This window comes from Bos indicus x Bos taurus, chromosome 6, assembly GCF_003369695.1.
Source record: "Bos indicus x Bos taurus breed Angus x Brahman F1 hybrid chromosome 6, Bos_hybrid_MaternalHap_v2.0, whole genome shotgun sequence".
Lineage (NCBI taxonomy): Eukaryota > Metazoa > Chordata > Mammalia > Artiodactyla > Bovidae > Bos > Bos indicus x Bos taurus.
In genome coordinates, this window is record NC_040081.1 from 62,971,916 (window position 1) to 62,995,240 (window position 23,325).

Here is a 23,325-nt window from a genome sequence, read left to right on the forward strand (position 1 = left end):
GAGGCCTGGCATGCTGCGATTCATGAGATCGCAAATAGTCGGACACGACTGAGCGACTGAACTGAACTGATATTATACATATGTCCCTTCCCTCTTGAGCCTCCCTCCCACCCTACCCCATATCCCACCCCTCTAGGTCGTCCAGAGTGCCGACCTGTCCTCTCTGTGTTATATAGCAGCTTCCCACTAGCTATCTATTTTACACATTGTTGTTGTTGCTGTTCAGTTGGCTAGGTCATGTTTGCCTCCTTGTAATCCCAAGGACTGCAGCACGCCAGGCTTCCCTGTCTTTTACCATCCCCTGGAGTTTGCTCAAACTCATGTCCATTGGGTCAGTGATGTTATCCAATCATCTCATGCTCTGTCGCCCTCTTCTCCTGCCCTCAATTTTTCCCAGCACCAGAGTCTTTTCCAATGAGTTGGATACAACAGCTAGGAATTTACACATGATAGTGTATATACGTCAATGCTACTATTCATCTACTACAGTGTGCTTACATATTTAAATGTAAACTTTGCTCATTCCTTATAGAGTCCTCTGTTCAACATTCTCATATATACAAATCCAAATTCCCTTGCAAGTCCCAGTTAAAATTCCATTTCTGCCATAAAACTGTCTCTTCTATGATAAGTTTGAAATTAAATCCATTATTATTATTTCTTACTCATTGCTGTATCTTTAATATATTTGATAAAATGCTTTGCCCATAGTAGACACCCTTGAAGTAGGCGTCAGTTACTTTGAATTCATTTATATAGGAATTTTACATGACTTACAAGATACTTTCAATCCTATAGTTGTGTGATTCTTTTAGCCTCTGTATGTTACACTTCAAAGCGAATGCTTTGCGGACTATAAAATAGAAAAGGAGAAAAAAAGTTGATTTATTTTTAAAGGTTTATAAGCATATCTTCGAAATTGCATCTTTTCTCATTGAACATAACTATTTCTGGTAATGCTTGCTTAACTAACCTATACTAAAATCATTAACATACAAGGTCACAGGTTATGTTTACTTTATGCCAACCAATGGTGAGTGGATTTCTAGCTGGAGATGCTTAATACATACTTATCAAATTGTAAAGAGATGGGAATACCAGACCACCTGACCTGCCTCTTGAGAAACCTGTATGCAGGTCAGGAAGCAACAGTTAGAACTGGACATGGAACAACAGACTGGTTCCAAATAGGAAAAGGAGTACATCAAGTCTGTATATTGTCACCCTGCTTTTAACTTCTATGCAGAGTACATCATGAGAAATGCTGGGCTGGAAGAAGCACAAGCTGGAATCAAGATTGCCGGGAGAAATATCAGTAACCTCAGATATGCAGATGACACCGCCCTTATGGCGGCAGAAAGTGAAGAGGAATTAAAGAGCCTCTTGATGAAAGTGAAAGAGGAGAGTGAAAAAGTTGGCTTAAAGCTCAACATTCAGAAAACGAAGATCATGGCATCTGGTCCCATGACTTCATGGTGAATAGATTGGGAAACACTGGAAACAGTGTCAGACTTTATTTTTTTGGCTCCAAAATCACTGCAGATGGTGACTGCAGCCATGAAATTAAAAGATGCTTACTCCTTGGAAGGAAAGTTATGACCAACCTAGACAGCATATTCAAAAGCAGAGACATTACTTTGCCAACAAAGGTCCGTCTAGTTAAGGCTTATGGTTTTTCTAGTGGTCATGTATGGATGTGCGAGTTGGACTATAAAGAAAGCTGAGTGCCAAAGAATCGATGCTTTTGAATTCTGGTGTTGGAGAAGACTCTTGAGAGTCCCTTGGACTGCAAGGAGATCCAACCAGTCCATCCTAAAGGAGATCAGTCCTTGTGTTCATTGGAAGGACTGATGCTAAAGCTGAAACTCCAGTACTTTGGCCACCTCATGTGAAGAGCTGACTCATTTGAAAAGATCCTGATGCTGGGAAAGATTGAGGACAAGAAGAGATGGGGATGACACAGGGCGAGATGGTTGGATGGCATCACCGACTCAATGGACATGGGTTTGGGTAGACTCCGGGAGTTGGTGATGGACAGGGAGGCCTACCGTGTTGTGGTTCATGGGGTCACGGAGAGTTGGACACAAATGAACAACTGAACTGAACTGATGAAATATTTTTAAATTAATCTTTGACTAATCTCTCATGAGGGATCAGTAATGTAGGACTAATGAGTGGATTTGGCCTGAAAACGTAAAGGTGCTTTTAGCAAGCCTAATTAGGCAGGGAGAGTATCTATCAAAGATTGTTTAGGAGATTATTACATTAAAAAGAATGTTTACTCTTTTGCCAAAATTATTCATACCTACTGTGTGCCAGAAGTTGTCTAGTTATTGTTTCTCCTCATAGAAAGAAATAAGATCTTAACCTATGTTTAAAAAAAAAATCCTTCAAATCAATGGAAAACACAAATGTCTATCATTACTCTTATATACCATAAAACACAACATGTAGAGCAAGACAAAATGTTTTTAAAGTCATTTGATATTTCTGAGAATAGAATGATTAGTAATTCTCTATTGAGGGATTAAAAAAAGCTTCGGAGAGTAGGTGCTATTTAAATTGAAATATGCAGTATGGGAAAGATTTCAAATGTGAATGAAAAAGTTTTTGTGTATTTTGTGGGGGAAGGTGATTTCAGGGTGCAGATAGAGCCTCTTAACTTATTTCATTTAAAAGACTTATTCTAATTAAATTTTAATAAAATATTTAAATATTTTTATTATGTAAAGTAAAAGATTTATTTAAAGTCTTTTACTTTTAAATAACTAGTAAATGGTGTGCAGTTTGCTTCTAGTTGTGAATCTGAAAAAGATGGATTGCTTCTATAGTAGATTACAAATGATCACAGATTCCTTGTTTCTTCCATGAAGAGGTATATACTCCCAAGAGGAGTATATTTCCATATCGCTTGCATTCAAAATAACTTGCTTTGACCAAAAGAAGGCAGGGTAAGTGATGTTGTATGAGTTTGGAGCCAGGGCTCCAGATCCCTGCAACCTCTTGTCTGACATTTTTAGAACCACCAAGTGAACAAATTTGAGCTAGATTCCTGGAGAGGAGAGTTAGAAGACTAAGACAACGTGATGAAACCTGTCATTGCCAAATATGGAATGACACTATTACAGATTATTTGATTCCTGACTAATTATCAGTCAATTGTCTAGGTGAATAAGCCCAGGTGAGATCAGTGGGAGAACAGCCCAGCTGATTTCAGTCCAAATTGGCAATTCTTGGAATCATAAGCTGATAAACTGTTGCTGTTTTTAAGCCACTAAGCTTTGGAAGTGGTCTTTTGCCAGACAAAGGTAAATTGATATGGAGCCACTTTATTGAGGACCTGTAATGTGATACTAAAGTTTTTAGACTTTATTTTTCAAAAATAGGGGGTTGTATTATATCATCAACGAACAGTGGAATTTGAAATTAAAAACACACTATCATTAACATTAGTACTCCCTAAAATGAAATGCTTAGGTATAAACCTAACAAATATATACAAGCTCTGTATAAAGAAAACTACAAAACTCTGATGAATTGAATCTACTAACAAAATAAATGGAGATATATTCCATGTCCATCAATAGTAAGACTCAATATTCTCAAGATGTCAGTTCTCAACTTGATCTATAGAATCAATGCAATTTCAATAAAAATCTCAGTAAGCATTTTTGCAGATATAAACAAACTGGTTATAAAATTTATAGGAAGAGGAAAAAGGCTCAAAATAGCCAATACAATACTAACAGAGAATAACAATGTTAGAGGACTGATGCTGTCCATCTTCAAGATTTAGCACAGAGGCTACAGTAATTAAAAAAATGTGATCTTCGTAAAAAAAAAAAAAAAAAGCAAAATATCAATTAAATAAAATATAGATTCCCCTAAACAGACCCATATAAAAATAGTCAACTGATCTCTGACAAAGAAGAAAAGGCAACACAATGGAGCAAATGCTCCTAAAACAACTAGATGTCCACATGCAAAAAATGAATCTGACCATATAAAGTTATGACCAACCTGGATAGCGTATTCAAAAACAGAGACATTACTTTGCCAACAAAGGTCCATCTAGTCAAGGCTATGGTTTTTCCAGTAGTCATGTACGGATGTGAAAGTTGGACTGTGAAGAAGGCTGAGTGCCAAAGAATTGATGCTTTTGAACTGTGGTGTTGGAGAAGACTCTTGAGAGTCCCTTGGACTGCAAGGAGATCCAACCCGTCCATTCTGAAGGAGATCAGCCCTGGGATTTCTTTGGAAGGAATGATGTGAAAGCTGAAACTCCAGTACTTTGGCCACCTCATGTGAAGAGTTGACTCATTGGAAAAGACTCTGATGCTGGGAGGGATTAGGGGCAGGAGAAGGGGACAACAGAGGATGAGATGGCTGGATGGCATCACTGACTCAATGGACATGGGTTTGGGTGTACTCCAGGAGTTGGTGATGGACAGGGAGGCCTGGCGTGCTGCGATTCATGGGGTCGCAAAGAGTCGGACACGACTGAGCGACTGAACTGAACTGAAGTAAAAGAAGCCAATCTGGGAAGACTATGTATAGCGTGATTCCAACTATATAATCTTCTGAAAAAGATAACACCATGCACATGCACAAAGAACAGCAGTTTCCAGTGGTTGAGTGAGGGGTGAAAAATGAATAAGCAGAGCATGAAGGATTAGAGTGAAGAGAAAATACTCTCTATGGTACTGTAATGATGGATGTGTGTCATTATGCATTTATCTGAGCTCACAGAATGTAAATATCAAGAGTGAACAATAATGTAAACTATGGACTTTGGGTGACAATGATGCATCAATGTATGTTCATCAATTATAACAATGCACCACTCTGGTGGGGGATGTTGATATTGGAGGAAGCTATTCATATTGGAGGATAAGGAATACATGGGAAAGTTCAGTACCTTCCTCTCAATTTTGCTATAAGCCAAGGCTTAAAATGATTATGCAATAAAATTGTGTTCACCAACCTAACACAGCACAGCAGTTATTATCTAACTGCTAGGCTGCACCTTCTCTGGCCTTTTGGTTAGAGAAAGCAGGGTTTTGTTGATGCTTGTTTTTTCTACACCTGTTAGTTTTTCTGTGTTACCAGCTTCTTCAGCTATAAATAGGCAAAAAGAAAACCCAAGAATCTCCAACAACATGTTGTTCTTTGGGTCCTAACACCTCTAGTCAGCTTTCCTTTTTTTATTAGCCTTTCAGAGTCTCTTAAGAGTGTTCACATATAATGTCTATGGCTTTTGGGTATACTGAGTGGAAAAAATAGGGCAAATGTATCAACTCAAAATTGAAAATCTCACAATTTCACTTTTATTTTCTTCTCTCATCTCAGTTAATACTCAACATGTTTCCCATTTATTTTAATAATGAAACATCAGGTCACAAGTTAAGCAAATCCTGTATATCAAACAGTATTTTTTGATACCATTTGAGCATCAAAGGTTCATCATATGAGCATCAAAATGCATTTATTCCCTAAAATATTTAAATTCAATGCCTGCTTCCAGCTTTTCTGATTTTTGGCAACCTTCTAGATTTTATCTACTGATATTTTGGTAAAGTTTTATATGGCAGTTTTAGTCTAAGCCATCTTTAAATTTTGGAGTCTCCTTTTTTTCAAAGAAGAGTTCTCATTCTAGCTTCCTCCCTTGATCCTCTTGTAGCCCCAATTGGGACAAGACAGGAACTAGTCTCTGGGACAAGACAGGAACTAGTCTCTGGTGAAAGCATAATAGTATGGGAGAATCAGACCATAAGCTTCTTCCCAAGGGCAATGGCTAGTAATTTGTATTTCTTGAGTATGTTGTTAACCTTTGAGCCAAATGCTTGGTGTATGGTAAGTGCTCAATAGACTATAGAAGAAATAGGTTCTAATTTTCTAAGAAGGACTTTAAGGGTAGGCAATCTTATGGGAATCACTTCTCTTGTGGTAGAGATATGAAGATCTGAAATAGTTCTCATATACCAGATTCTTACCCCTGCAGTTCTATTTGAAATTTTGTGTTGGAAATAATAGAGGAGGGTGGGAGGTATTCTTCAGATCTACTCCCTGCCCTTCAGTGCTGGGCTTTCTATCACAGTGGGATCACCTCTACTGAATTGCATTTCCAAAGCTCATTTACCAACTGCTTCTACTCATGGTGGGAAAATGGAAAGTGTTGGTGGGAATTGAAATGTGAGAAGCTAGGATAACCTATCCCCTTTGTCTTTGCTTTGGGAGGCATCTTTGAAAGTGACCATGACTCCTTAGAGACTATAGTTCTTATTGAACAGCTTATTCCTATTTTAAATTTTCCATCTGACAGTACTGGTTCCAAAAATTCTGGTAAGCCCACTACCTGTTTTTCCCCTCCATCTCTAGGAGTGGTAGTGATGCTTAACTTCAATTACCTCATTTAAACCTTCTCTATCATGTTATTAATATCCCTGTTATCCCTAAGGTCACATTAGTGGTAGTGGTAGAGATGGGTAGAGATGGGAACAGTAGCAACCTAATCACAAGCTCTGTCCATTTAACCAGTGTGTTGCAGCTACACTTAGCCAACTTAGTGGGTGGGCCTGCCAACCTTCCCAAAATGCAACACAGAATTTAAGAGTAGCTCTTTCACTAAAACCTGATAGGTTATTCAAGGCAAATCATACATTTGGGTTTTCTTTAATACTCCACTGTAGATGGTATTTTACATAATAGAGGAGTGAGAACTCTAAAACTACATCCAAAAATGAACATCAATTTAAAATTTTGAGCTAATAATGCTTATCTTCCAATATTACCCTGGAAGAAATGGTACTACAAGTGCTGTTCAACTTTTATTTCAACTAACCACAGAGGAGATTGAGCTCTGATGATTAGAGATATTTTTGTCCTCCTGGTGCCTATTCTTTAGCAAAATTTTGGGATATTATATATTTTTTTTCTGTGGACATGATGAGGTAAAAATTGTGTGGCTTATGATAAGAAAGATTATTTTCAAATATGCAATCAGGAAGCAAGCTCTTGTCATTCAGGCTGAACTTTTAGCTTCCTGTTGACATTTCTGTCCCATAATTTGCAAGCAGCAACTTCCCAATTGTATTTAGGAAGACTTTCAATCCAGTTGTCAGCTAAAATCAAATTTTAGTGCATCCTCAGATGAAATCTTTTTCTCTTGCAGGCTAAGGGTTTATTAATCAATACCAAAGCTATCTGAATTTGACTCTACCTCCATTTTGAATTATAAGTTTCTAACTTGTCAACATTAAGTTTGAACATATCACTCTCCAGTTTGGAATTTTAAAGGAAAAACTGAAGACAATGTAACAACTGAATATTTTAAAAGAAGAGTCAATAGACATCAAGAAATTCTAATATATATTTCCTTTTTAATAAATACATAAAGCTCTTCACCATTTCCCTCAATTATTGTGATTAACATGAGAGTAAGATCTTTCAGAGCATCATTATGCCAATTTTGACAGCCTGATATAAGGACTCATTTCACAGAAATAATCATAACTAGCATTAATAGATGAATGTCAGTGCCATAACACAAGATCATAAGGCATATTTACACCATCTTAACATACAGAACACCATACACATACACAAAAAAATCACAGATCCAGAACAAATAAAATTCAATCTCTTAGCTTACATTTATAGGCTTTGTCTGAACCATATTTTTTTTGCTATTTTTTCATAATTATTTCTTTCCAAGCAACAAACAGATCTTCCTATGTCTTGTGATTTATTTGTAATATTGTGCTCATGCAAAAGTAATACTTGTTTTATTGCGTTAACATTTAAATAGTTTTGGATTTGGGTCCCAAAACTATCATCTAACATTTTACTTGATGTTGCTTCATCCATATTGTCACTTTATTTGGAGTGATATGATGATTTGTTTTTGGTGAGTTACAAAATGACAAACATAGCCAGTTGACCACAGTTCAAAAATCAAGATTTTAAGCTTCTTGATCATGCACATTTTACTTTCATTCTTGCAAAATTTTTTGAATCAGGAACACCATTTGACTCAATATTTATTAGTTTTTTTTTTTTTTAATATTTCTAAAAACAACAACAACAGAAAGAATGAAAGAAAATACTGTCCCACATCCACTGTTCACGAAAAGGAAGAGCAGCAAGAATCACACTGACCATTGTTAGTACAGTCAGGTGGTGACACCGGTAAACACTGAAGGTCATTGAATACTGCAGGAATGTGATCGTTACTATAACCCATACTTCTGTAACAGTTCAGATTGCCACTGGCGTTTGCGCTCTGGAAAATAATCTGGAATGTGGATTTTTTTAAAATCCTGAATACACTTTTTCATTTCTTCTTCCACACTTAGCTTCTCACAGACTTTCTTTTTGGAAAGATTGGTTTCCCGGGACTTGCTGATGAGCGTCTGAAAGAGTTCACTGTTTCTACGTTTGTCTGGTGGGGGCATCCATTGCACAGGTGCTTTTTTGGAAGGACGATCCAAAGTTAAAGTGTTAGGTTGGTGAGCTGTCACCTGCTGGGCACTGGGTGGGTTGTCCTGGGGAGTGCTCGCCTCTGAGTGGCTGTCGCAACTGGAAGTGGAGAGCTCATTACAGGAAGTCCCACTCTCACTTCCTTTATCCGTGACTTTGTCATGTTTCCTATCTTCGTGTTCTTGTTTAGGTGACACTATTTTCTGAGGTGGTCCTAAAAAGGAGAAAAGAAGTAGAAAAACTGAGTAAGAAGTGGGAAGGTCAAATTAAATAAGCTTTATATATATTTTATTTTCAACCACAAACATTTAAGAAAAATGTGGTCTGCTACCCTAATTTATATTTGAGGAATTAAATCCAACACCTGGTGTAGTTAATGCACACTGAAGCATGCAATGTGCTGATTAATTATTGATAACAATTAAATTTGAGGGGTTTGCTTGATGAGCATTTATCCCATAACAGATCATCTATAACTTCATGCTAAAAAAAAAAGATTTTGTTATTTTTAGTTACTGGTTCCTGCAATCTGAAAAAGATATCACATATAAATATTTTGTTAGTCCCATAACTGTTTTATTGAATAGTTAGTTCATTTCTGTTTTAGCTAATGGCATTAGTTGTCCTTTGCGTATATAAATAATTCGCCATCATAACGCAGAAAGTACCATGGCTCTATTTTACAAAGTAACAGTATTCTCCAGGCCCAGAAGTGCAATAGCATCATTTATGCTTCCAAGAGGGAAACTGGTTTAAATCTTATCCTTCATCTCTTAATCTTGTTTCCTGTCTACTTTCTTGGAGAGAATCGTGAAAGTACTATAAGATATATAGGTACCTAATATTATGCTGAAAAATATAGTTGAAATATAGTATTCTCTTAAAGTACAAGGCTTACCATTTGAGGTAAATTACCTAGGAGGACAACTTTCAGAAAATGATAGTTTGCCAAGATAATTATTTCAAATATACAAACAGTTTATTTCCAAGAGGGAGCATGTTTTATTCTCCTTGACTCTGCTGTGGGATTAGGATCTCCATCTAACATTTATTGAACATCACCACATACCCAGAACTATAATAAAACCTTGATTTAACTGGAGCCCAATTATTCAGAAATATAAGTTACTCAAATGTTTTTCTCTTGTATTCAACATTTATGCACAAGTTATCTGAACCATAATTGAAATGAAAGGCATTTTAAACAATTGCATAGGGGATTCTACTGTGAAGCCAGAGTTGAGAATAACTGGTCAGATTCATAAGGTTTCAACCTTAGCCACATATGGAATTACCTGGAAAGCATGGATTATTGATGCCTTGATCTTAACCCCAGATATCCTGCTCGATGCTACCTGATCATTGGGTCATTTAATAGATTCAGGTGATTTCAACATGCAGTTAAGATTCTGAGGGTTTCTTCAGTCTAATATATATGAATTAATAACCAATATGAATAGTCTATATTACTTAGAAGGGTGAGGAAACAAACAATAAAAATACTTTTCATAAGAGCACCCACTATGTACTGCTGCTGCTGCTGCTAAGTCACTTCAGTCATGTCCAACTCTGTGCAACCCCATAGACTGCAGCCCACCAGCTATCACCAATTTCCCTATTTAAAGTTAGAAGAAAACCCAATGATGCTAGACATTTAGTTGAAAGGGAGTAAAGATTTTAAAAAACTTTAGAACCTTTTGGAAGGCTGCCCTGGTGGCTCAGTGGTAAAGAATCCGCCTAAAGACAAGACACTTGGGTTTGATCCCTGGATCGGGATGATTCCCCAGAAAAAGGAATGGCAACCCACTCCAATATCCTTGCCGGGAGAATTCAATGGACACAAGAGCCTGGCAGGTTACAGTCCATGGGGTTGCAAAGAGTCGGACATGACTGAGTAACAAACACACACATACACACCCCCCACACACACCCACATATATGCACCATACAAAAAGGTCTAGTACAGTAATTCTCAACAATGAGAGTACATCATTGTAATTTTTTTAATGTACAAATGTACAGGTCCATCTCTGGAGATTTTGTTTGCTGAATGAATGGTTTGTATGTATGTATTTAAATGGCAGTCAGAGTGGTAAAGGAAGTACAGCATCTGTTTATCTAATTACCTTAATGGCGGAATGTAATGCCAAGCTAGCATAATGCCCACTAGCCTAGTAAAATGTAGACTATAAACAAATGGTTTTTACTTGTTTACCAAACTTGTGTGTTATTTTAACCAGAAATCTCTACAGAGGAATCTAAGATTTTCATTCCCAATGATGACTAAAGGATTAAACTGCAAGTAGCTGGGAAAGCCAATTTATGTTTAAGAATTAATGAGTAATGAGAAATCATTTCCTGTTAATAGGCAGGGGATAGAGCATTAAATAGAGATATCTAGGCAGAAAAGTAGTAACATCCAAGAGGAAGACAGTACAGAGATACCACATACCATTAAAGCAAATGGTTCGTTCTGTTTTGATTCACTGGGGAACAATGCTCAATGAGATAGGCCAGGAAGAACACAGATGTACATGAAGTCCATTTGTTCAGACACCAAGTCGTGTCCAACTCTTTGCGACCGTATGGTCTGCAGCACTCCAGGCCTCCCTGTCCCTCACCATCTCTCAGAGTTTGCCCAGGTTCATGTCCATTGAATCAGTGATGCCATATGAAGTCCATGTGTTAACTAAATAAATTATATACAGTTATTGTTCGGGTATTAATAATTATCCATGGAAAAATACTCCCCAAAATACACACACACAAATGCAGTCTCCACAGCACAGCAGAATGCAATATATGTATGCTGGAAATGGATTACTCTTGTCTGTAGTGTAAGATGGAAGCTCAAGGAAGACTTCTTTGAAGAAGGCATTGATCACTTTAGGCAACAGAATTTTACTGAGCACCACGACGTGCCAGGCGGGGGCCTAGAGGAGGCACACAGTGGGTGCTCCAGTGAAGCCCACAGGCTATGTTATGGTATTCCATAACATTAAGTGTTTAAAATGCATGAGGCATTTTAGAATATCTCCCACTGTAGACTTTGAACTCCAAGAAAAAAAAATGGAGGAGGAAATCTGAATTTTCTTTGGTCTCGAAAGCACCTTTTTCTCAAAAAAAGAACTTAGAATAGGTATAGATATTAACAAGAATTAATAAATATACATTTTATTTCTCATCCCTCCTAATTCTTAAGCTACTTTGGCAAGGTAGACTCCTAATCAAGAGACAAATTAGGTTCAGATGTTCACTTAACAGAAAATGCATAACTTTCTTTTGTCCACACTTTTTAGTTTGTTTTTGAAGTGTAACTGATCTAAGCACTATGTTAGTTCCTGTTACACAACATAGTGATTCAATATTCCTATATATTTCAAAATGGTCATCACAGGAAGTCTATATATCATGTGTCACCATATAAAGATATTATAGAACTATTGACTATATTCCCCACACTGTACATTTCATACCTTTGACATATATTTTGCAACTGGGAATTTGCACCTCTTAATCTCCTCATCTATATCTTTCCTTTCCCCATCTCTGCCTCCTGGAAAACACCGATTTGTTCACCTTATCTATGACTATGTTTCTGTTTTGTTGTTCATTCATTTTTTTTTAATATTCCAAATGTAAATTAAATCATACACTATTTGTACTTCTCTGATTTATTTCTGTTAGCATAACACCCGCTCAGTTCAGTTTAGTCGCTCAGTCATGTCCTACTCTTTGCAACCCCATGAACTGCTGCATGTCAGGCCTCCCTGTCCATCACCAATTCCTGGAGTCCACCCAAACCCATGTCCATTGAGTCAGTGATGCCATCCAACCATCTCATCCTCTGTCGTCCCTTTCTCCTACCCTCAGTCTTTGCTAGCATCAGGGTCTTTTCAAATGAATCAGCTCTTCCCATCAGGTCACCAAAGGATTGGAGTTTCAGCTTCAACAGCAGTCCTTCCAATGAATACCAAGGACTGATCTCCTTTGGACTGGTTGGATCTCCTTGCAGTCCAAGGGACTCTCAAGAGTCTTCTCCAACACCACAGTTCAAAAGCATCAATTTTTCTGCGCTCAGCTTTCTTTATAGTCCAACTCTCATACCCATACACGACCACTGGAAAAACCATAGCCTTGACTAGACGGACCTTTGTTGGCAAAGTAATGTCTCTGCTTTTGAATATGCTGTCTAGGTTGGTCATAACTTTCCTTCCAAGGAGTAAGCGTCTTTTAATTTCATGGCTGCAATCGCCATCTGCAGTGATTTTAGAGCCCAGAAAAATAAAGTCAGCCACTGTTTCCACTGTTTCCCCATCTATTTGCCATGAAGTGATGGGACCAGATGCCATGATCTTAGTTTTATGAATGTTGAGCTTTAAGCCAACTTTTTCACTCTCCTCTTTCACTTTCATCAAGAGGCTTTTTAGTTCTTCTTCACTTTCTACCATAAGGGTGGTATCATCTGCATATCTGAGGTTATTGATATTTCTCCCGGCAATCTTGATTCCAGCTTGTGCTTCCTCCAGTCCAGCATTTCTCATGATGTACTCTGCATAGAAGTTAAATAAGCAGGGTGACAATATACAGCCTTGACACACTCTTTTTCCTATTTGGAACCAGTCTATTGTTCCATGTCCAGTTCTAACTGTTGCTTCCTGACCTGCATACAGGTTTCTCAAGAGGCAGGTCAGGTGGTCTGGTATCTCTTTCAGAATTTTCCACAGTATATTGTGATCCACACAGTCAAAGGCTTTGGCATAGTCAGTAAATCAGAAATAGATATTTTTCTGGCATTCCTTGCTTTTTCGATGATCCAGCAGATGTTGGAAATTTGATCTCTGATTCCTCTGCCTTTTCTAAAACCAGCTTGAACATCTGGAAGTTCATGGTTCACGTATTGCTGAAGCCTGGCTTGGAGAATTTTAAGCATTACCTTGCTAGCGTGTGAGATGAGTTAAATTGTGCAGTAGTTGAGCATTCTTTGGCATGGCCTTTCTTTGGGACTGTAATGAAAACTGATCTTTTCCAGTCCTGTGGCCACTGCTGAGTTTTCCAAATTTGCTGGCATTTTGAGTGCAGCACTTTCACAGCATTATCTTTCAGGATTTGAACTAGCTCAACTGGAATTCCATCACCTCCACTAGCTTTGTTCATAGTGATGCTTCCTAAGGCCCACTTGACTTCACATTCCAGGATGTCTGGCTCTAAGTGAGTGATCACACCATCGTGATTATCTTGGTCATGAAGATCTTTTTTGTACAGTTCTTCTGTGTATTCTTGCCACCTCTTCTTACTATCTTCTGCTTCTGTTAGGTCCATACCATTTCTGTCCTTTATCGAGCCCATCTTTGCATGAAATGTTCCCTTGGTATCTCTGATTTTCTTGAAGAGATCTCTAGTCTTTCCCATTCTGTTGTTTTCCTCTATTTCTTTGCATGATCGCTGAGGAAGGCTTTCTTATCTCTCCTTGCTATTCTTTGGAACTCTGCATTCAAATGGGTATATCTTTCTTTTTCTCCTTTGCTTTTTGCTCCTCTTCTTTTCACAGCTATTTGTAAGGCCTCCTCAGACAGCCATTTTGCTTTTATGCATTTCTTTTTCTTGGGGATGGTCTTGATTTCTGTCTCTTGTACAGCTTCACGAACCTCCATCCATAGTTCATCAAGCACTCTATCAGATCTAGCTCCTCAAATCTATTTCTCACTTCCACTGTATAGTCATAAGGGACTTGATTTAGGTCATACCTGAATGGTCTAGTAGTTTTCCCCACTTTCTTCCGTGTCAGTCTGAATTTGGCAATAAGGAGTTCATGATCCGAGCCACAGTCAGCTCTCGGTCTTGTTTTTGTTGATTGTATAGAGCTTCTCCATCTTTGGCTGCAAAGAATATCATCAGTCTGATTTCGGTGTCGACCATCTGGTGATATTCATGTGTAGAGTCTTCTCTTGTGTTGTTGGAAGAGGGTGTTTGCTATGACCAGTGCGTTCTCTTGGCAGAACCTATTAGCCTTTGCCCTATTTATTCTCTATGTCCATCCATATTATCACAAATGGCACAATTTTATTATTTTTATTGCTTAGTAATAATCCATTATGTGTGTATACCTATCTATATACATCTATGTATTTGTATATGTATATAGATAGATAAACCATACACACCAAATCTTCTTTAGCCGTTTGTCTACTGATTGGCACTTAGGTTCCTTCTATATCCTGGCTCTTGCAAATAATGATTCAATGAATATAGGGGTGCATTTATCTTTTTATAATTAGTATTTTCATTTTGGGGGGATAAATATCTAGGAGTGAAATTGCTGCATCATATGGTAGCTCTGTTTTTAATTTTTTGAAGAACACACCTTCGAATGTATAGAATGCTATCATAGTTCTTTGCATAAATCATTAAGGATAATAGTCTCCTTTTGATTTATGTTAGAATTTTTGATGATGCATAACATATTATATAATTTCTATTTAATTAAACACACTTTAAATCATTACTGATAACTTAGTTGATTTAAATTGAGACTAAGATATAATAACAAGATGATTTTTGCATTTTTATGACATGAGATTTAATAAAAATAAGTGAATTAAAAGGGAATAATGATTTATTCTAGTTGCTTAGTTTTCTGTGAATGCCTGCTAATTGTATGCTTCCAGGGATAATTTAAAACTTTACATCATTCCATTCAATGATCCAAAGCCACTTGAAATGCCTTAATAAGCACATGAATAATAATTTAATAAATCCTGCATATACAGGAATAGCATGATTGTCAGAAACTTCTCTGTGTCTCTTCTGCTAATAAAAGAATCAAATATATACCTGTGATCTTCTTAAAAACATTCTGCACTCTGAATTACAGCACCAATCAGACTTAGTATAAGAAAAGAAGGATAAAAAAAGAAAATTAAATGTGATTTGGTGACTTTATCAGCTGGACTTTCTTCCTTCACTTAATTATTAGAATAGGCAACAAATCAGTGAACAATAAGATTAACTTTAAAAAGAAATTAGCTATTTAGAAGTCCAATATATATGTGCAGTTAGAAGCTTTTCAGAAAGTATTTGGAAAAGTAAATCTTCCACTTTTCATTTGGCTATTTGTCATTAAATACAGTAGGATTTTCATCCAGGAGTTGACTGTCTTTCAAGGCGAGTTGAGCTCTACCTAAGAGATGTACAAGCCAGCTACCTAGTTCATGCCACTCCACAATTAATTTTTAAAAAGCAGTGAAGACACACACACACACACAATACACATTATACTCCTTTATTAGATTCACACCTTTCTTCAATGTGGTGGAAGATCTGAGGCTAAGCTAGTCTCAGCCTCTCTAGGCAAGTACTTTGTGCTGTTCATATCATCTAATATTTTTTAGCCTCTAGATTCATTTATCGGAGAAGGCAATGGCACCCCACTCCATTACTCTTGTCTGGAAAATCCCATGGATGAAGGAGCCTGGTAGGTTGCAGTCCACGGAGTCACTAAGAGTTGGACACGACTGAGCGACTTCACTTTCACTTTTCACCTTCATGCATTGGAGAAGGAAATGGCAACCCACTCCAGTGTTCTTGCCTGGAGAATCCCAGGGATGGCGGAGCCTGGTGGGCTGCCATCTATGGGGTCGCACAGAGTTGGACACAACTGAAGCGACTTAGCAGCAGCAGCAGCAGCAGCAGCAGCAGCAGAATTATTTATGTGATAAAGTTCTGTGATTCTAATTTATATCATGAATAGTAAGAACTTTTTCCATGTAGTAAAACTCTGAAAAGTGAAGTTGCTCAGTCATGTCTGACTCTCTGCGACCCCATGGACTATAGCCCACCAGGCTGCTCTGTCCATGGGATTTTCCAGGCAAGAGTACTGGAGTGGATTGTCATTTCCTTCTCCAGGGGGATCTTCCTGACCCAGGGATTGAACCTGGGTCTCCCGCATTGTAGCCAGATGCTCTTACTGTCTGAGCCACCAGGGAAGTCCAGTAAAACTCTACTGAATATTAAATATAAAACATTAAAGAGTTACCCTTAATAGAAATTACCTTTTAGAATGGGGAAACAAATTCAACTTCTATTTAAATACTTCACAGAATTACAGGATTCTAGGGTAATTTTCTCTAAATTCATTGATAGGAAGTGTAGTTCTAGAAGATATCAACTTACATTTGTTTCATTAAATCTATTCTTATCACTGAAATGCTGGCAATAAGAGTGACACTTAAGCCAACATAGTGCAGACTGGCTGGGCTCACGTTCTAGTTCAAGAACCTAACTAGGTGTGTTTTCTTGGCCAGGTTATTTACTTTCTTTGGGCTCTGCTCCTGTTTAAACTGCATCGAGTTGCAGCAAGGATTAAATGAGCTAGCACACATAGAGTACTTAGGATGTGCCTGGCATGTGTAAATGTTTGCAATGTTTATTATTAATATACAGAATAAATATTCATTGTTATTTGGCTACAGTATGGCATATTTGCTTATCTGAATACTGAGAGTACTGATTGAGGAATCTAAATAATTCCATTCTAATTTTAGCTTCACAGGTAGTAACTCTGAACATATGAATTACAGGCAAGTCACATTTCTTTAAGCCTAGTTTTTTATCTATTAAAAATGAAATAAGAACAGTAATTCCTAGTCATATGGTTATAATAAGAAAGGAGATAACAGATGTTGGAGCAATTTTGCTGTAAAGTTCTCTATAATAAATTTGAGAGACTATTAAGTATTAAATTGTTTTGTCCAAAAAGGAACTTATTTGAGAAAATAAAACACAAAAGCTCTCTTTGAGTTATTAAAATGTATGAATTACAATAGTAAAAACATTACATTAAACAAAATAAAATACACTGAATAGTGGGCGAAAACTTGTAAAATTGGACAAAATGGTATTTTCAATTAATTCCATTGGCTTTTATTACATTGATATAAAAAGGAAGAAATAGTAGCTTTTCTAAGTTATTTGGGTGAATAGAGTTGTACAGAAATAAACATTAATATTTTCATCTTTTACAAAGGTACATGACTAATAGTGCTGGCTGTAGGCGCATTCAATAGGACTTCCATATTTTTTTTCAGAATACACAGGAATTTCAAAAGGAAGTCTATGTGGAAAACTGCGCACTGGAAAAAAATCTTTTATTTTAATCTCTTTACCTGCCGACTGATGATAAAAAAATCTGAATATGTAAAATGTGTCTGCAACAGGCATAATTCCCAGAAAGGAAATTACCTTTTAATAGTACTAAACTCAATGGTGTGTGAATGGTTATGTGGTACTTGAACAGAATGAACCAATCCATCTTAAATATTAGCACCACAGGCCTCAAAGTATTAAGCAGTTGAGTCCAAAGGGGAAAAAATTTTCATTTCAATTTGATAAACATTTGTTGAGCACCTATTATGTACCAGGCACCACAGTGTTAGTTTCAAGAGGACACACACACACACACACACACACACGAGTTCCTAGTCATTCAGTCATTCAGGCTTAGTGTGACAAGAACAGTAATGCAGCTGTAAAAGGCTATTTGAATGAATAAAAACTAATTTTATATGAAAATAATTTAAACATTTCTTATGTTTTAATGATCTCTTCTATCATTACTTGATCACTTCTATGAAGGAAAGTGAATAAAAGAGAAACATAAAGAAGGGTAATTGAAAACAGAAATATACTGTGGATTCTTTTTTTCATACTGACATGATTGACCACTAACCCAATCTTGTGATAATCCTTGTACTTGTTAACTTTTTACTATACTTTTTAATCTATACTCTGTCTTCCAGTGCTTAAACTGCAAATGCCTTGAAGGCACAAACTGTGCCTTTCTAGACTGTTGTGAAGTCTTGTTCAGAGTAATTGTTTAACCAAAATAATAAAAAGAAAATTATATTCATTTTTCTGAATTTCTATAGTAACTACTACTGACTAAGTCATTTGTTTGGTAGTTAGCATTCACTACATTTTATGTTACTATGTGTGCTTGTGCTTAGTCTCAGTCGTGTCCGACTCTTTGTGACCCCATGGACTGTAGCCCACCAGGCTCCTCTGTCCATGGGGATTCTCCAGGCAAGAATACTGGAGTGGGTTGCCATGCCCTCCTCCAGGGGATCTCCCCAACTCAGGAATGGAACCCAGGTCTCCCACAGTGCAGGCAGATTCTTTTCTGTCTGAGCCACCAGGGAAGCCCTTTATGTTACTAAATATTCACTTAAATGACCACAGAGTAGTAGTGGTAGTATTCATTATGGGCTCCCCAGGTGGCTCAGTGGTAAAGAATCTGCCTGCCAAGCAGGAGACATGGGTTAGACCCCTGGGTTGGGGAGATCTCCTGGAGAAGGAAATGGAAACCCACCCCAGTATTCTTGCCTGGGAAATCTCATAGACAAAGGAGCCTGTGGGCTACAGTACATGGGATCGCAAAGAGTTGAACATGACTAAGAGACTAAACAGCAGTAGGAGCAGTATTTACCATTGATAAAAATTTTGCATTTAAGTGGACCTGCACAGTTCAAACCTATATTGTTCAAGGGTCAACTGTTATTTCCATGAGGGCAGAGACTATGTCTTAAGTTTCCTTGTATCGCTCCATTCAGGAGGCTGATTCATCACTGAATCAAAGATACTAATAGACTGAATAAGCAAAAGTAATGTAGTACTAGGGAAAAATAAGAGAAAATACACATGTAGTGAGACTTATATTGGAGGAGGTTTCAAAAGTAATCTTGTCACCTTCCTCCATTTCTATAAATCTGTTTCTTTCTGTTAGTTATTTCTGTAGATGATATCCAAGTAATCTTTGGCTACTCGATGGCTTCATCAGTTCCAATTATTTTCCAGGTTTTGTTAATTCTACTGTTAAAACTGGCTTTTGAATCTAGTGTTTGTGTTAGTTGCTCAGTTGTGTCTAACTCTTTGTGACTGTGGCCCACGAGGTTCCTCTGTCCATGGGATTCTCCAGGCAAGAACACTGCAGTGGGTAGCCATTCCCTTCTGCAGGGGATCTTCCCGACCCAAGGATCAAACCCGGGTTTCCTGCAATGCAGGCAGATTCTCAGGCTCCTTCTGGATCCTGAAATTAAGAGTTGTTCATTCTTAGGCTCCTACCACATCCGAATCTACCACACCTTATTAATGAATGTCTGACTTTTTTCTGTACATGCTGAGGTAGCCACCTTCTCATTACCTCCTTTTTCACAGGCACATACTATATAAGAGGGATAATTTATCAGGTTTAAAAATTTGTGGACACAAGCCTACTCATGCTGTTCTACATCTGTAAACTGTGGGTCATACCACCTTCACAGGATTGAGAGGTTGTATTCATAACACATCTGATGGCTGTGGGAGGAAAAAAAGGCACTCCGAAAATGTAGGTTGGGATGCACTTACGGTATGCTGTGTAACAAACTGAAATGAACAAAAGACCATGCTGGCTGTAAATTATCCTTGCCTGATGTAAGATACTAAAAGCAAAAACTCAACGACAACAGGGGAAGCAGAGTGTGTGAGGGAGCAAAATAAAAACCAGGCTAATACTCTTGGGCTCCAGGAGCAGCAGTGATTGTAGGCAGGAAGTCATATTTAAGGGGATTTTTGTTTGTTACATCTCTTCAGAATCTGAGTGCCTGCCTACCAATAAATGGTTTCAAGTACTTCCAACAATGTCCAGCGAGATGCCACTTCTTATAGCTGCCATACTATTTGATGTGCGTGCCTCCTCTTTTCCCTTTGAGATGTGTGAAAGTGTACCTGTTATGGAAGCAGTGCAGAATCCCAACAGTGAATGGAAAAGGGAAACATAAATGCTCACAGCAGGGCTTAACTTCATGTTGTGTGACAATGAAAAATTGCTCAGCCTTTAAGTAGCAAAACTGTGCTTGAAGTAAAGTTCTGATAACTACTAGCTATGTGCCAAAATGTGTCTTTGAGATTCATTTTCCTATTCTGCTCAAGAAGGATTAAAAATATGGTACGTCCCTCCTAGAATTGCTTTAGGGAAAGATATGTATAAGAAAGTCTTACAGTTGGCTGAAACGTGGCCCCAGGTCCTAATTCCTGGAAACTAAATGTCACTTCATATGACAAAGTGTTAGCAGTTGTTCTGGATTATTTGGATGGGATCTAAATCAATCACAGGAATCCTTGCAAGAGGGACATAGAGGGAGATGTGATACACACACAGGAAGAGGAGGAAAGGTGATCACTGAGTCAGAGATTGGAGGGAGGTGGCTACAAATTAAGGAATGCTGGCGACCACCTGGAGCTGGAAGAAGCAAGCATCAGATTTTCCTCTTGAACCTGTGGAGGCAGTTTAGCATGGCTATCACCTTGATTTCAGCCTGCTGAAATGATTTTGGATTTCAGGCTTCTGGAACTATGAGAGAATAAAATTTATGTTGTTTTAAGCCACCAAAATTTTGGGAATTTGTCACAACAGCCACTGGAAACTAATACAAGTCTATTTAGTCTAATGTCTGGCCCTTGTCAATGTTGAGTTATGGCATTTATAGAAGTGAGCATGGTATTATCTTAATAACTTGATGATACTGGATCTGAATTATAGGATCTTAGTTTCTTTACTAAAATGCAATCTCTGCCAAACTGTCATCATATTTCTTTTCCAACTCTTAGCCCTTAAGATTTGGGAAAATAGTTATCATGTTGAGTCTAAGTTTTGCCCAGTTATATAAATCAACCATTATTTGAATAATGAGGTTTATAGTCCTCTAACAACGTATCTGTTCCCACAATAAACTCTTCTATTTCTAAACATACATGCTCACACACACACATCCACCCCTCCAACTATACACACATACATCATATATATATATATAAATGATATTTTTAATCACAAACTCTTATCTATAAGTGATTCCATACACATCTCTAGCTCATGACCATTCCTTAAAGTTTTAGCACTAGATTTAACTGCTCTCTGGACATCTCCTAAACTTCAAATACCATACGCCCCCAAATGACAAATGACCTCACTATTATTTCCCCTTTAAACCAGTTCTTCCCCTGATGTTTCTATTTGCCTTTTTTTGTATAAGAACTGCAATCTTGTGAATCACACAGATTTGAAGTCTTAGCATCATCTTCATTATTGCTATCCCTACTGCTCTATTGATTCCTTCCTTCTATGAACAGCTACCTAATCTTACTGAGTGTACTTTGATAGCATCTCAATCATTTCCTTTGTTTTAGTCTTGACCATCACTGTTATGATCCTCCTTAATCTATTGCAATGACCTTTTAACCTCTTACTGAATCTACTGAAAAGACATTCAAGATTTTTTCATTTCTAGTATCTACCACCTGCTATCCACACTGAGAACCCAGCTGCATATCACCAAAACACAGCTCTTTTTATAGTACCTCTTCTCTGAAAATGGCTTTCAGAAACAAATTCAAATCTCTTAGCCACATAAACAGGACATCCTATGACATGGTCCCAGTTTCAACTCCAAAACTCATTTTCTATTACTCCCACCTTCTATTCAAGCCAGATTAGAGATAATTATTATTAATCCTCAATACTGTATATATTTTTGCTTCAGTTCTTTACCTCTGCAAAGAAGGATTAATTTCTCTTTTGTATCATACTTATGTATTTGGAGTAAATTCTTTATTGGTTGAGTGTGTATGTGTGTCTGAAAATAAATTTATGGCCCCTATATATGTAATGGTCTCCAAGTCCAAGGAGTAGATTTATAACCCAGACTGGGATAACCACAGTACCTTACCAACTCCATCCCATAATCTAAGGCAAAGATGAAGGTTAGAAGGCAAGTTACTTGGGTAGTTCAATAACAAGAAATCCTTGGAATACTTTAAACTCTTGATGAAAGAAAAAAGAGAGAGAAGACCTTTACATACTTGGCAAAAAGCTTTTGGATGTGACTGCAGATGGCTGAGTGTTCATCCCCAACCAGAATAGAAGAAAATGAGAGTTGAAAGGAAGCCCTATCAATGTTGGCCCTGTCTGACTCAATGATCCTTCTGTTCAATTCCACCTGTTAGGCAAGTATTTTAGACAGAATAAAATATAATATCACCAGAAAAGTCCTTTTTATATAAAGGACTTTTTATAAAGTCAAGTTTAGATATTTTATTAGATTCAAATAAGCTTGAAGTATAACTTAAATCTTTGCTCTTGAAGCAAGCTGAGTGACATTTGATTGTATTCGTCATTGCAGAACTCTTGATGCCTAATGCACAAACTTAAATATTTTAAGCTGCTGATCTGAAAAGCTGGGGAAATTTAGAATGAGTTATGCAGAAATATATACATACACAATCAGTGTGTATGTGTATGTTAAGTCCCTTCAGTCATGTCCAACTCTGTGCAACCCTACGGACTGTAGCCTGCCAGGCTCCTCTGTCCATGGGATTCTCCAGTCAAGAATACTGAAGTGGATTGCCATGCTCTCATCCAGGGGATCTTCCCAGCCCAGGGGTTGAACCCATGTCTCTTATGTCTCCCAAACTGGCAGGCAGGTTCTTTACCACTAGCACCACCTGAGAAGCCATTTAACCAGGTAATCTTTATCAAATCTAAGATTTTTCCATTTCAGAACAAATGTTTATGTTGCAATATCTTCTGAAGCACACATTATTGTAAATTTAGACCTATAAAAAGGTTCTTTTATATTAACTGGATAGGCACAGATCAAGAAAACAAAAACAGTTTAAAGAAAAATTATTTATTTAAATATGAATTCCACTTTAAAATTTACAGTGTGAAAATAATTAGAAAATTGATGAGGATGTAGAATTACAGCCGAGAAGAAAAAGAGAGGATGAGGGAATTATCTCAGGAATCATGAC

The 23,325-nt window shown here is 37.4% G+C and overlaps 1 protein-coding gene across 1 annotated transcript in view; it reads right to left on the reverse strand.

Annotated features, from left to right (window-relative positions):
• Positions 1–7,351: 7,351 nt before the first annotated feature.
• KCTD8 (potassium channel tetramerization domain containing 8) overlaps positions 7,352–23,325 on the reverse strand; it is a 263,603-nt gene continuing 247,629 nt past the window's right edge. Inside the window, exon 2 of the mRNA XM_027544398.1 lies at positions 7,352–8,692. Coding sequence (XP_027400199.1) covers positions 8,232–8,692 — 461 coding nt within the window. The 3' untranslated portion in view covers positions 7,352–8,231. The remainder of the gene's footprint in view (positions 8,693–23,325) is intronic.